This window comes from Simochromis diagramma, unplaced genomic scaffold (assembly GCF_900408965.1).
Source record: "Simochromis diagramma unplaced genomic scaffold, fSimDia1.1 OVJJ01000822.1, whole genome shotgun sequence".
Classification (NCBI taxonomy): domain Eukaryota; kingdom Metazoa; phylum Chordata; class Actinopteri; order Cichliformes; family Cichlidae; genus Simochromis; species Simochromis diagramma.
This window is the reverse complement of record NW_024387520.1, coordinates 1,426,711-1,439,807: the sequence shown is the minus strand read 5'-3', so window position 1 is coordinate 1,439,807 and position 13,097 is coordinate 1,426,711. Positions and strand designations below refer to the sequence as shown.

The window sequence follows — 13,097 nt, the reverse complement described above, 5'->3', positions numbered from 1 at the left end:
CATATTCATTTCTTATGTTGTGGCTCCTTGTTGTTTTCTTGGACTTACATTTTAAGGTAAAGACGTTACAACATTACAGTTTTATTAAAGAAATATTCAACGAGCATAGAGAGACAAACGACAAGCAAGACAAATCACAAACTACAGTTTGTTAATAACAGGCAAGAGTGGGAATAAAAGGCTTGTTTATTGAAATCTAAAATATTTAACTGAAATCCAACTAATCTGAACTGATTTGAATGATAGAGATTTTTCACCTGTTTCAGGTACATCATCACTGACATTATTGGGAAGGACGATGGTCTTGGTGTTGAGAATCTGCGAGGCTCAGGCACCATTGCTGGAGAATCTTCTCGGGCCTATGAAGAGATCGTTACAATCAGTCTGGTGAGAACATGGATCTGATTTTAAGCAGCAGCATGCCAGAGTCCCTGAGATTTTCATGTAAGCCTGTTGGTGCTCTTGCAGGTGACATGTCGTGCTATTGGAATTGGAGCTTATCTGGTCCGTTTGGGGCAGCGAGTGATTCAAGTAGAGAACTCTCACATTATCCTGACGGGGTCAGGTGCTCTAAACAAGGTTAGTAAGTCTAATCAGTTTTTCGCTCATCCAGCTAAAGGACCAATGGGCTCATGCATGGTGTGCTGTTTGTCCATCTGTCCCCAAGAAGAAGAAAAAAAAGTGTCAGTTCCTGTTTCTCTCCAGGTTTTGGGCAGAGAGGTGTATACTTCCAACAACCAGCTTGGCGGAGTTCAGATTATGTACAATAATGGAGTCACACACACCAGTGTGCCAGATGACTTTGAGGGTGTCTTTACTATCCTGCAGTGGCTCTCTTACATGCCAAAGGTTCTGCTGACTGAGTGAATTTCCCACATTTTGTGGTCTAAATATAATCATACAATAACTCAGGCAGTCCTTCAGACCATCTCATATAGTTCTTCTGTCTTCACAGGACAAACACTCACCTGTGCCCATTATAGCAACTACAGATCCAGTGGACAGAGAGATAGAATTTACTCCCACTAAAGCACCGTATGATCCCCGCTGGATGCTAGCTGGCAGACCTCACCCGCGTAAGCTGCAAGATCTAAACTCTAAAACGTCTTTATGTCAGTAGTAGATGAAACTATTTCCTTTTTTCATTTGTGTTGTTAGTGGTGAGAGGTGCCTGGCAGAGTGGATTCTTTGACCATGGCTCTTTCATGGAGATCCTGAGTTCTTGGGCTCAAACAGTGGTGGTTGGGAGAGCACGGTAAATCTGCGCACTTGAAACGTACTTTATATGTATGCTAAATTGCAACTAGACCTTAACCACAAATTGAATGAACACAGGTTAGGAGGAATCCCCCTCGGCGTCATCGCTGTTGAAACTCGCACGGTTGAGTTCACTGTGCCAGCAGATCCAGCCAACTTGGATTCAGAATCTAAAGTGAGTGAATGTCTCTTTGCATTTTTGCCGTATAATAAAGACATATAAAGCCATCACTCTTATTTGAAGAGCATTTAAACTCCATATTCTGTGTGTTCATGTTAGGTCCTGCAGCAGGCGGGCCAGGTGTGGTTTCCAGATTCAGCTTTTAAGACGGCTCAGGCGATTTGTGACTTCAACCGTGAACGTCTGCCTCTCATAGTGTTTGCCAACTGGAGGGGCTTCTCTGGGGGGATGAAGGGTACACCACGAATATGCTAAACTCTGCAAACAGATAGCATGACATTTGCACAGTCTGATATTTTTTATTGTTTAGGCACTTTTAAATTAAAAGTATGGATCTCATAATAAAGTTATATTTACAGCAAAGCTTAACAGTTTAGAGAGAAGTGTCTCATACATGTGGTGCAGGACATGTATGAGGACGGTGGCACAGTGTTGAGGTGTGCACCTCGAAGGATAGATGGGTTTGGAGATGGTGGCATTAACAAAAAGGCAGGAGGCCTAGCTGGAAATATTCAGACTTTCATTGAGAGAGACCAAGATGGTGAAGATTAGAAATGAGAACATTAGAGGGACAGCTCAGGTTGACTGATTTAGAGACACAGTTAGAGAGCAAGGCTGAGATGGTTTGGACATGTGCAGAGGAAGGATAGTGGATATACTGGGCAATATGTTAACTATATTTAATGTCTCATTATGATCTGATAAACCACAGCTGAAGCTCTGCACTTTTAATGCAGTATTCATTATTGCATTTCATTTAAAAAAGAGCCGTGTAACTGCGAAAATATTTGCATTCTGGACTATCAAACGCTGTTGTGTTAATCAAGTCTTCCTTTCTCCAGACATGTATGACCAGATATTAAAGTTTGGGGCCTACATTGTTGATGCTCTGCGTGATTTCCGCCAACCAGTGCTGGTGTACATCCCACCACAGGCTGAACTGAGAGGGGGTTCCTGGGTGGTGATAGACCCTACTATCAACCCACTGTGTATGGAGCTCTATGCTGACAGAGAGAGCAGGTACATGAAGAAAAGTAACGCTTCAAATCTTAGAAATGGATGGATTTTGAGGGTAAGTTTGACGTTTATGCTTCTGGGTATGCTTTTTCTATTCAGAGGGGGCGTGTTGGAGGCTGAGGGTACAGTGGAGATCAAATACAGAAGGAAAGACCTCCTGAAAACCATGAAAAGGCTGGATTCGGTCTATGCTAGTCTGGCTGAGCAACTCGGTAAAGCCTCTTTCTGTCTCAAGTCTAAATATTTGAACTTTTTTTTTTCCCATTACAAGAGAGCTGACTCAGAGCTCTTCTGTTTAAAAGCTTCCCCAGACCTGTCTGACAAAGAGTGCAAAGAGTTGGAGGCAAAACTCAAAGCGAGGGAGGAGTTCCTGTTGCCCATCTACCACCAGGTGGCAGTGCAGTTTGTTGATCTCCATGACACCCCAGGCCGGATGCAAGAGAAGGGGGTCATTAATGTGAGTGTGCACTTCAGCACTTCATGAACAATTTGGTATTGTGTGTGTGTGTGTGTGTGTGTGTGTGAGAGAGAGAGAGAGAGAGAGAGAGAGAGAGAGACCAGGAATTACAATGGAATCAAAGCTTTTCAAACTTATGCTACTGCTCCCTTTTGATCCTCTTAACAGGATATTTTGGACTGGAAGAATGCTCGCAGCTTCTTCTACTGGCGCCTACGTCGCCTCCTGTTGGAGCAGGTGGTAAAGAGTGAGATTCTACAAGCCAACAAGGATCTCAGCGACGGGCACATGCAGTCCATGCTGCGTCGCTGGTTTGTTGAAACCGAGGGAACAGTGAAGGTATGTGACAGCAGCAGTTACTGCACAAAATTCAATTTGCTCTGTTTGTTTTTTTTGTTTTTTTGAAAAATGCAGGTATTAGAGAGTAGGTTACTTTATTTACATTAACATTTTTGAATTGTCAAAGATTTTAAATCATCAAACTGAAATTATGAGACTTATTTACTGCTCATCCGAGTCATGTCTAGTAAAGTTGTTTTTGGCTGTGGATCACAGATCATGAGCAAGTCATTATATATTCCATGCATCACTGTTCATAGGTTTAAAGACATGTTCTCATGCTTTTCCAGGCTTACCTTTGGGATAATAATCAAGCAGTAGTTGAGTGGCTTGAGAGGCATTTGTCCCAAGAGGATGGCATCAGGTCAGCTGTTCGAGAGAACATCAAATACTTGAAAAGAGAAAACACTTTGAAACACATTTGCAGGTATGGAGACACACACAGAACATTAGTTTATTACATCTCAATAAAAGAGCTGGACTGTGTACATAATTAAGTGTTTTGGTCAGAATGACTTATCACATTTGATCATGTTTGAGTAAAATTACCTGTAGAGTTGCATTATTTTTAAGGGAACCTGAATCAGTTCCCAGTATTTTTCCGGAAACTCTGTGAAAGCCTCTCTTACATTCTGGGTTTGGCAAAGTAATTTAATACCTGTGGAGTGATGGTGGTGATAGACGATCAAACCGACTTTCTTGATTATAATTGATGCCACTGAAAACAATATTTTCTCCAGCCACATACAAATATAGTTTAGTACACTACTACATACATACTATTACACATTAGTATTAGTCACACAGCCTGAACTCTCTTAGACAAGCTTTATTGTCATTTCTTGTAGTCATCAGTGTGAGAACATGTTTAAAAGACAACTTCCCCTTGTGTCTAGTCTGGTCCAGGCCAACCCTGACGTAACCATGGACTGCATCATCCAAATGAGCCACATCATCACTCCGTCTCAGAGGGCCAAGCTGTCACATCTACTGGCGACTATGGACAGCACCAGCGATAGTTAACATATGATGCCTTATCGGGATGAACTAAAACAAAACTCGGTGAATCTTGCGTTTAAGATTACAGTTCAGGTATTTAAAAAAATAATGCACAAGGAGAGCGTGTCCTAAACTTTTGTTCTACTGAGTGCCTTCCCGTTTGAAAATGTTAGTCTTTCACATTGTTCATTTATGCACTCACTCACTCAGTCCAGGAACACAGTTTCCCAGCCCCCAGGCTATCACTGTGATGCACATTTCACTTTGCTGTATTTCTGCACAAGTTTGAGTGTTGAATTTGCCTTACTCGACTATTTCCAGTCCAATGAGCCTGAAGTTATTCAGACTTCATGAAATGGAAGACTTAATATGTCGGTGCTAGTTATCGTTGTTAAAGATATTACACCAGGAATGAGCTTTCACTTTTGAATGTAATCCGTCTAAAAATAAGCTTTAAACTGCCTGTTAGTAATTTGATAATTATTCAAATAAAACCAAAAGAAAACACCGTTAACCGTCAGTTCTGTCTTACTTGTACTTTGAGTCAAATAAAAGTTTGACTATTATTGCGATCAAGAATATTAAATATTAAAATAGCTTATTTTATCAAGCAGGTTATGATTTTACTCCTGACGTTTGACTTCAGTCCATCTATTCTGTTTGTGGTATGTTTGGGTGGATTTGCACAGTATTATGAACGATGGTGTGACACTGTGTACTCAGCACCTCATTTGTAAAACTCAGGTTTTGTGAAAAATAGATGGTAATTGGCAAAAAGGTCATAAAAGCCTTACCTGTGATTAAAACACAAGCCGTGACGTTTCATTTGAATGTATATAAACGATCTTTGCTATGACTTGTATTTTACCAAAGGCTGTACTTTAATAAATATCATTGATGTATTTAAATATGAAGAAGCTTCTTTTATTTACCCATTTGACTTTTATTATGATCAAGTTAGTGAACGTAAGATGTACCAGACCTTCAGAAATGTTAATCCATGTGTAAAATGATAATGTGTGAACAGGAAGTGTTGGAATAAACAGGAAGTGTTGGCAGACCTTCACATTTGGGAATGAAGTCAGAAAGCTTTTCTGTGGTGATAGCAATTTGAAACATTCAAATATATACAGCAAAACATTGATAGAGTCATTACTTTCTCCAGCTGTCTTTTTATAAATATAAATAAAACATCACAGCAAAAATGTCTAGCACAATACAACAGGCAAGAGTAAGGGAGCTACATTTATGGAAAGGCTTTAAAATGCAGTGTGAACAGTAGAAAAACTGGTGTGTACTAACACTCATGTTCTCATACAGGCTTTCAGTCTTTGCTTGGCAAAACCAGATACTTGCAGTCTTGCTTTGTCTTTCTTACAGTCGTCTCTTTTTCACTTCTCAGTGAGTTTTTCTGCGGACTCCAGGTGGTTCTCCAGCTCTGATACTTTCAGTCGGACAGAAGAAACCAACATTTAGGCTTTGATTTCAGGCCTCCCTTTAAAAGTATCCAGACAGTGGACTCTATTAGAAACAGTTTGGCTGGTTCAGAGCAGGGCAATAGGCTTGCTGTTAGATGGTGCTCCCATGTACTGGGAAGACAGGGCATCTTGGGAAGCGTAGGAGGTGTAGAGCCCCGTCACCTGCACGTCTGACAGCGACAGGTTTGCGCCACTGGAGACGGGAGGGAGACTGGCTGTTCCCAAGTCACAGTCTGATAGTCGGAGAGGCGAGTTACTGAAGGTGCCTAAAGCATCCAGGTTAAAGCTGTCGTCCTTCATTTCTTCCCACAGATTACCTGAGCACATAAATGGAGAGGTTGGTGTAAGCATGTAATGACACCATAGTTATCATGGAAACAAATACCAAGCCTTAATTTTAGAAGAAGTTGTTACCTTGCAGGGCAAAGTCCATGATGCTCGGGTCCAGAGCGTCCACCTCTGTGTGAGTGTCCCCTTGCATGTTGTAGAAATCATCAGGGGGTTTGCTGGGCTGTTGGGTGAGCGGACTGTGGGACAGGTCGGGGACTGTGTGGAGAGGGGGAGTCTGGGCTGGGGCAGGGGACATGGGGGCCAGTCGAGCCTGAGCCTGAAGCTGGGCCTGAAGCTGGTGGTGCTGGTGCATGGGTAAACACGGCAGGGACAGCGTGACTATAGGTTGAGGTTGCATTTGGGCTGGGACTGGCAGTGGGAGGGCATTTGGACAGCTGTTCAGCCGGGTCATGCCTGGCTCTAAAGGCTTTCGTCTGCAGTTCTCTGGGCGATCTGTGATCAGCTTGTCCAGCTCATCTGTAAGGACAAAGACAGGCTGTCAGGTCAAGCAAAAGTGTGGCCTGGTCAGATTTGTGACAGACCTGTTGCCTCATTAACTGTTTGGCCTTTTACATTTAACAAAATACATTTCTGACCAGGGTTAGCCATGCTGCGCCGAATGGCTGGGAGGTCCTTGCGTTTCCACTTCTGCATCTCTTCTTCCATCTTGTCAATTTTGGCGGGGTTCAATGCCCATAAGCAGCCCTTACGGGATGAGCTGCTCGTCTTGTTCTCCACCTTTTCGAAGCATTTGTTTAAGGAGAGGTTGTGTCTGACTGAATTCTTCCATCCATCAGGTGCAGTCTGCAAGCAAAGAGGTAGAGCCGCTTCTTATTTACAGGCAAGTTCTAGTTTTAGCCTTATTTGATAACATTCAGAGTACTGTACCTTGAAATAAGGGAAGTGTTCCTTCATAAAGCTATAGATCTCACTGACTGGGAGGCTGCCAGTTTTGCTGTTCTTCAGAGCCATGGCAATCAAACAGCTGAGGGAGGGGACAAAAACACATTTCCAAGCGAACTGAGGTAGAAATATGGACACTTGCACACTTTGCAATTCATAAGTCATAAATTTTGTGCCAACAGCTAAAAATGTTTAGTTGATATGAAGTTGGATGTGAATATTTTTATTTTAAGTAAGGTTTTGAGCACTGACCTGTAAGAGTAGATTGGCTTGGGGAAAGACTTCGGCTGCAGCTCCTGTTCTTGTGGAGCCAGGCGAGGTTGTGTGAATAGACTTTGGTTGTTGAATGAGACATTGCTATAGAGTCCACCAGTTGTACACTGAGAGAGAGAGAGAGAGGTGTGAATACTGAGGACCTGATGACCTTTTTTTTAAACCATAAAAACAAGTATTTTCATTAGCTTAACGTATAATACCTGCTGTCCAGTTTGGCTTAAAGAGTACACCTGCTGGGATGTGGGTTGGTAGACTGAGGTAGGGCACTGGTATCCTGGAGAAGGCAGCCCATTCATTGAGAACGGAGACATCTGGGAAATAAACATGGAGACAGGTCATTTTATATTAAAGTAAGCACTGTCTAACATAAAATACACTTTCTTACTGTCCCGTGAAAACGTACATTTCCACTGTGGGTGTTGATGATACTGATTCCCAGAGGGCTGTGCTGCATATTGCTCTGGAGGTGGAGCATGGAGCCCTGACTTGTGGTCATAGTCATGTTGTTCATCTGAGCTGTAATGACAAACAGATGTCAGAATTCCCTGTTTTTCATGCAGATGTTGTGCTCATGAATTATTTGGAAGACATTTTCTGTAACCAGTGATGGTAAAATGAAGCTCAGTAGTATTTATACCATACATATGAAGCTCACATATCAAGATAAGTGTTCAGAAGCAAAACTCTGATTTTTCTTTACACTGACATTATAAAAGGAAGTTGGTGAACTTTTCTCTGGTGGATGTTTTGTTTTGTTTTTTTGGTTTTTTTTTAAAAAGACCAAAGTTTTACATGAAGACCTCAGGCTACTTTAATCTGGACCCTGGTGTGGAGTTGATTGGATTTTATCCTTATATGGTAGAGAAGGAGGCTGGGCTTACAAGCACTGGGTTCTGTTTGTAGAAGCAGGCAAGGGGCAGCCAATAAGGAGAAACTGGACTTGATCTCTTGAAGAAGAGATCAAGTCTAAATCAGATATCAGCTGAAATATGAACCATGCAAAACTACTCTAGTCAGTTTCCAGAATATGAGCCTAACAGGGGGCTTTAAAACAGAATTTAGTGCTACATATGTCATTTATAGGCCTTTACAGAAAAAAACAATAACTTTACTTTGACATAGTGGCTGGTCTTGTTTAGTCAACAAGTTTATACAGGGCTGAGGAAAAACTGAGAGTTTAGACCTGATCACCATAGGTATCAAAACATTGTAATCTCTAAGATTAACTATTTCTGTGATTGTAGATTTATAGATGGGCAATCCCCAGTGGCACCAAAGCAACCTTGATCTTTTGAGGGGGTCCTCTATAACTTTTGCAAAGAAAACAACGAACCAGAAGAATCCAGTAGCCCTGATCTATCCAATCAGAGAGTTTTATCAGATTTTGAATGTTGCACTGTCCCCTCCCTGTCACCTTACCTGTCTGTTGCTCCAGCAAGCTGCCCTGGGAGGGCCCATTGCTGTGGCCTCTGCTATCAGCCATCTGCTGCAGCCGGGGCACATCCACAGAGGTGAGCCATGACAGAGACTGCAGGTCCCCAGGGAGGTCCTCCTCCCTCAGTTGGGAGGGGTCCGTGGTCAGAAGCCTTCAGGAGGGGAGGGAAGAGGGGGAGGTTTTCAGGGTTAACACGGCTGTCAGCCCAGACACACACAGACCACAAGTGGAATTTAAATCTAAACACTCGATGCAACATCCTGTCCTTCAGACAAAACCTCTATAATGAGTCTGAATGTGGGGTACACAGCGATGAAAGCTGCTCGGTGAGTGCGTATTAACCATTGAGGATTTACCATAAGAAGATTACCTACAAGTGTTATTTAACAGTGACAGTTTTAATCAACAAAGAGGGACTTAAATACGCTTTTCATTCACAGCAAATCATCTGTTTACATTATCGTGGATTTTTTGGTTTTGCTGTTTTACTCGAGTGGCGCAATGATCTTTGTTTCCCTCTCGCCTTTTAATTCTGGATTCTTCTGCTATGCAAATTTACAAAACAAACAAACAAACAAACAAAAAAAATCATTTCATACACATTACTTTTCATCAAAGAACAGTTTTCAGTCAATCATTTAATACATTTAAACTTAGAAACTGGATTAATTCAGGCTTTCTGTTTGCCCAGAGCACTACCAGTATCAATCAACTTTCAGTTATTGTGTCTTTTATTACGGCGAGCCCTGAAGAGAAGGAAAGAAAAGAGAGGAATCCTCTTGAATCCTCTCCAGTCTTCTCTGCACACACACTTACTGTGCAAGGGTTCAGTAATTGGGGTCGCTATGACAACACAGGCTATTCAGTTACTTTGTGTGTCTGTGGACAGTGCAGGAACCCCCCCCCCCCCCCCATCCCTCCATTGACACACACCAAATCTCCTAATAAAAAAAATCAACCCTGTGTCAGGTGACCACGGTCTCGCCTTAGCCATTGGCTGAATCATAAGTAAACAACGCAAGAGATCGTTTCAAACATGGGACAGCAGCACATGTTGCCTGCAACAGTTGGCCTTGTCTATTGAAAAATGATCACCTATTGTGTCCTAAACGACAAATCTGCCCAGTGGCACGTGGCTCCATTGTCTTCTCCAGACCCTTCCTTGATTGTCTCTGTCATTTCTTTTCTTTACCCGCCCTTGCATTAATCTGTTGGAATGACAGCCCTCACATAAGAGGGACAAATAGGATGCCATCTGCTTCCCTGTCCCTTTCCAGCCTCTATCCCCACAGCCCCCCCAACCCCCTCCATCACCCCCCAGCCCTTATCGGGGAAATCAACGGAGCCTCAGGCCAAAGGGGGGCTTCAAGTGTAGTTTGAGGTCAGGGTTCTATGTCGGCCATCTGAATGAGTGACATCATTACGGCCAAGAATCAGCAGCGCACGTTGTCAAACACCTTGCATCCACATCCACAAAGGTTGAAGCTAGTTAACCTTTCTTTGTCCCTTTTGTTTGTTTTTTTTGTTGAAGGCTGAAAAACAAATCTTCAAGTACAATTTCAGAAGCAACAAAAGATGCATCAGCAATTTTGTAGGTTTTCCAGAGCTGGCCTATTACACTTTTGCTTGAAGAAAAAAAATATTTCCTGCAATCATCCATCATCTGTGGAGAACAACTACTGATAAAAAACAAAGAATAGATGACACACTTAGGACATTCCCACTTCCCTTCTTTCCTCACTAGTCAAGCATAGAAAATGCTCGCTGATGCAAAACATGTTGAGCTGGTGTTTCCATCTATCATCCATGTCTTTGCAGAAATTCAACATCAACACTGTGCCTCCCCCCTCCTTTCCTTCCTCCCCCATCCCTCCTTTTCTAATTGGGAGCCACTTGTGCACACTGGTGACCCAGAGCGCCCCATCTCCCCCTGAGCTGGCAAACCAAGAGGTTCAGGCTCTCCGTGCGCCGACAGCGGGAGTGTAAACAGAGCTGATGGTTTCTGACAGATCCATTCAGACTGAAAATCATTTATTCTTTGGGATTTTGTCCCTTTCTCCTTCTTCATGCAACCCCCCATGCACAAAAAGAGCTGTCCATCTACCATTAGATTAAACACAGTGGACTACAAAGTTTGCTGCACAACCATTTCAAAATCATAAAGTCAGAAAAATATGGATTTGATCTATTAGGGACTCTCGTAGTGTTTTATATAACAAGAAAAAACAACAACACATTATTTAAGGCTAAAATTTTGCAAACTCTTGTTCTAATATGGCTGAAAATGGTTTTGTCCTACCTGTAATCCTGTGGAGACGGATGATGTCCAGCATTCTCAGTTATTCCTGACATCCTGGAAGTTATTCCTCCTTCTATCATTTCCTGGGATATGTAGTATCTCTGCAGTAAAATACGCTAAACAAAAACAGCATGCACTTTAGTTTGTGATTTAGTGAAACTTCAAGTGTCAATAAACAAGCTATACAGAAATAACATTTTTAATATAGATAATATTGCTTAAAATACAAGTAAATGAACATGAGCACGTGCAATTGTAGAAAATAGAAAGTTGCTCCATGTTTTGAAGGTTGATTAAAGGTTTGATAAGCAGCTAATATAATAATAAACGAAAGCATAAAATTAGCGTTGGTCACCTGCATGCATCTGAAGCTCAGTTTAGTGTTTCTCAGTAATTAGATTACAGAGTTAAAATATGTAGATTAAGCTGTTTATATATTTTTTTAATTAAAAGAAAAAGCCCACTGTGCTTTTGTACCGTGTGCTTTACTAAGTACACAGTACAAATGTTAGTTTCAGTCTAGATTTGAGTGGCTAATTATAAATCCAGCTATAGAAATTACAGTTACACACTAAAAATCGTTTACATGACAGCTGGCTTCACACAACTAACAACCCGACAAAGACTGTGTTGCTGAAAGAGAGAAATCAGGAAAAGAATCACCTGTTTTTGGTTGATACTGAAGAATGTGAGCGCCGCTGCTGAGCCGCTGTACTGTATTGCACTTGATTCTCGAAAAACCGTTTTTAAATTTCCCTCTCTGGAGCTGTCCAGCGCTCTGACATGCGCAGTGGAGACCTCAGCGGCGCTCCCACTGGTGCAGGGGGCAGGATCCCATGAGTTTGACAGCTGTTGTTAATGCAGTGTCTCTCGTAAACCCTTGTAACATTCACACTTTCAGCAGCAAGTGCTTAAGTAGCAACGTGGAGACTTTATTTTCTGTTTCTGTGGATTTTGTGCGCTCGTGGTGCGCTCCTTAATACATCCAGTAGTCAAACACAGGTTTGTTGCGTCAAAAGTCAGGCCATACTCGATCCATACACCGCAGTCTTCTCATTGAATGATTATTGAACAGACGAGCCCCTGTGCACTTTTTTGTCCAGGGGTACACAGGTGCGCTAAGAGCGTCTCAGTAAAACAAAACACACAAGTTCAGGCCTGAAACCTGTTCAGTTAGTGTTTAAAAGTATTTTTGATTCCAGCTGAGCAAAATAAAACCAACTGAAAACAAAAAAATAAAAAAAATAAAAATATAATCATCAACGATCCATTTTGCTCCACCTGTCCTCCTGCGAGGTCATTCCCAGTAACTCCTTCGTGCGGGTCTTAAGACGTTGTGAGTGGTTGCTTGTGGTGGTATCTGTGTATGTGAGTGTGAACTTTTTTTTTTTTTTTTTTTAGGGATGTACTTGTAGATAATTTGCTTCCCGCTGCTGTGGCCGCGTCCCGCTCCCCTCGGCAGTGGGAAAAAGACCCGGGGAGGCGGGTAGGGAGGACAGGGGCTGCAGCAGGAGGCGGCAAACGCTTACACTTGTCTGGAGACCAAGTCTAAAAAAAAAAAAAAAAAAGCACAACCCCCCGCACACAAAAAACTGTTACAATTCTGTAATGGAATAATGGAAAATACAATTAATAAAAAAACAAACACACAAACAAAAAAAGCTGAAAACTGTATAACTTTGCATATTATGAGAAAATATTTATGACTTTTTCTAACTTCTTAACTCTTTCTCTGTCAGGTATGGTTCTTTATACCAGGATCACATTTGAAACCAGGCTGAGATTAAACTTCTGCAGGAAATTAAAGGGGAATTCCTTAAAGTCTGCAGGGAGACAGCAGTAGGCCTATCAGCCCCATGGGACTCTACAGATGGTAAATCTGCCTGTCACAATAGGCACAATCAATGATTACATGCATGAACGTAACGGACAAAAACAAGACCGTCCTCACAGGGCAGACCTTGTAGGTCCTAAAGCCCGTGGGTTTATTATGTGGAACCAGGGGGACGTCCACAGAGCAAGGTGTGCTCAAACTGTGTGAATACTACCAGGTTAGTGTTGTTGGTGTGGTGATGCTTAAAAACTGACACTAGATTATAGTTTGACCTTTGGAATCAGCGTTCAAG

The 13,097-nt window shown here is 42.1% G+C and overlaps 2 protein-coding genes across 9 annotated transcripts in view; one reads left to right on the top strand and one right to left on the bottom strand.

Annotated features, from left to right (window-relative positions):
* Window positions 1-5,021, top strand: part of acacb (acetyl-CoA carboxylase beta) — a 30,532-nt gene extending 25,511 nt beyond the window's left edge. For all 8 annotated transcript variants that reach the window (XM_040019026.1, XM_040019018.1, XM_040019021.1 and 5 more), the window contains 13 exons: window positions 267-387; window positions 469-579; window positions 706-849; window positions 956-1,076; window positions 1,159-1,255; window positions 1,336-1,432; window positions 1,538-1,673; window positions 2,281-2,458; window positions 2,555-2,667; window positions 2,758-2,912; window positions 3,081-3,251; window positions 3,542-3,678; window positions 4,148-5,021. In XM_040019026.1, the coding sequence (XP_039874960.1) occupies window positions 267-387; window positions 469-579; window positions 706-849; window positions 956-1,076; window positions 1,159-1,255; window positions 1,336-1,432; window positions 1,538-1,673; window positions 2,281-2,458; window positions 2,555-2,667; window positions 2,758-2,912; window positions 3,081-3,251; window positions 3,542-3,678; window positions 4,148-4,274 (1,708 nt within the window). In that variant the 3' untranslated portion in view covers window positions 4,275-5,021. The remainder of the gene's footprint in view (window positions 1-266; window positions 388-468; window positions 580-705; window positions 850-955; window positions 1,077-1,158; window positions 1,256-1,335; window positions 1,433-1,537; window positions 1,674-2,280; window positions 2,459-2,554; window positions 2,668-2,757; window positions 2,913-3,080; window positions 3,252-3,541; window positions 3,679-4,147) is intronic.
* Window positions 5,022-5,189: 168 nt separating this feature from the next.
* foxn4 (forkhead box N4) lies at window positions 5,190-12,716 on the bottom strand. The gene is made up of 10 exons (XM_040019029.1): window positions 11,635-12,716; window positions 10,972-11,087; window positions 8,657-8,823; window positions 7,641-7,753; window positions 7,438-7,548; window positions 7,214-7,341; window positions 6,947-7,043; window positions 6,655-6,862; window positions 6,143-6,535; window positions 5,190-6,045 (listed from the first exon to the last, which is right to left on the bottom strand). The coding sequence occupies exons 2-10, from the start codon at window positions 11,049-11,051 to the stop codon at window positions 5,795-5,797; spliced, it is 1,548 nt and encodes a 515-aa protein (XP_039874963.1). The 5' UTR covers window positions 11,052-11,087; window positions 11,635-12,716; the 3' UTR covers window positions 5,190-5,794.
* Between the last annotated feature and the right edge of the window lie 381 nt (window positions 12,717-13,097).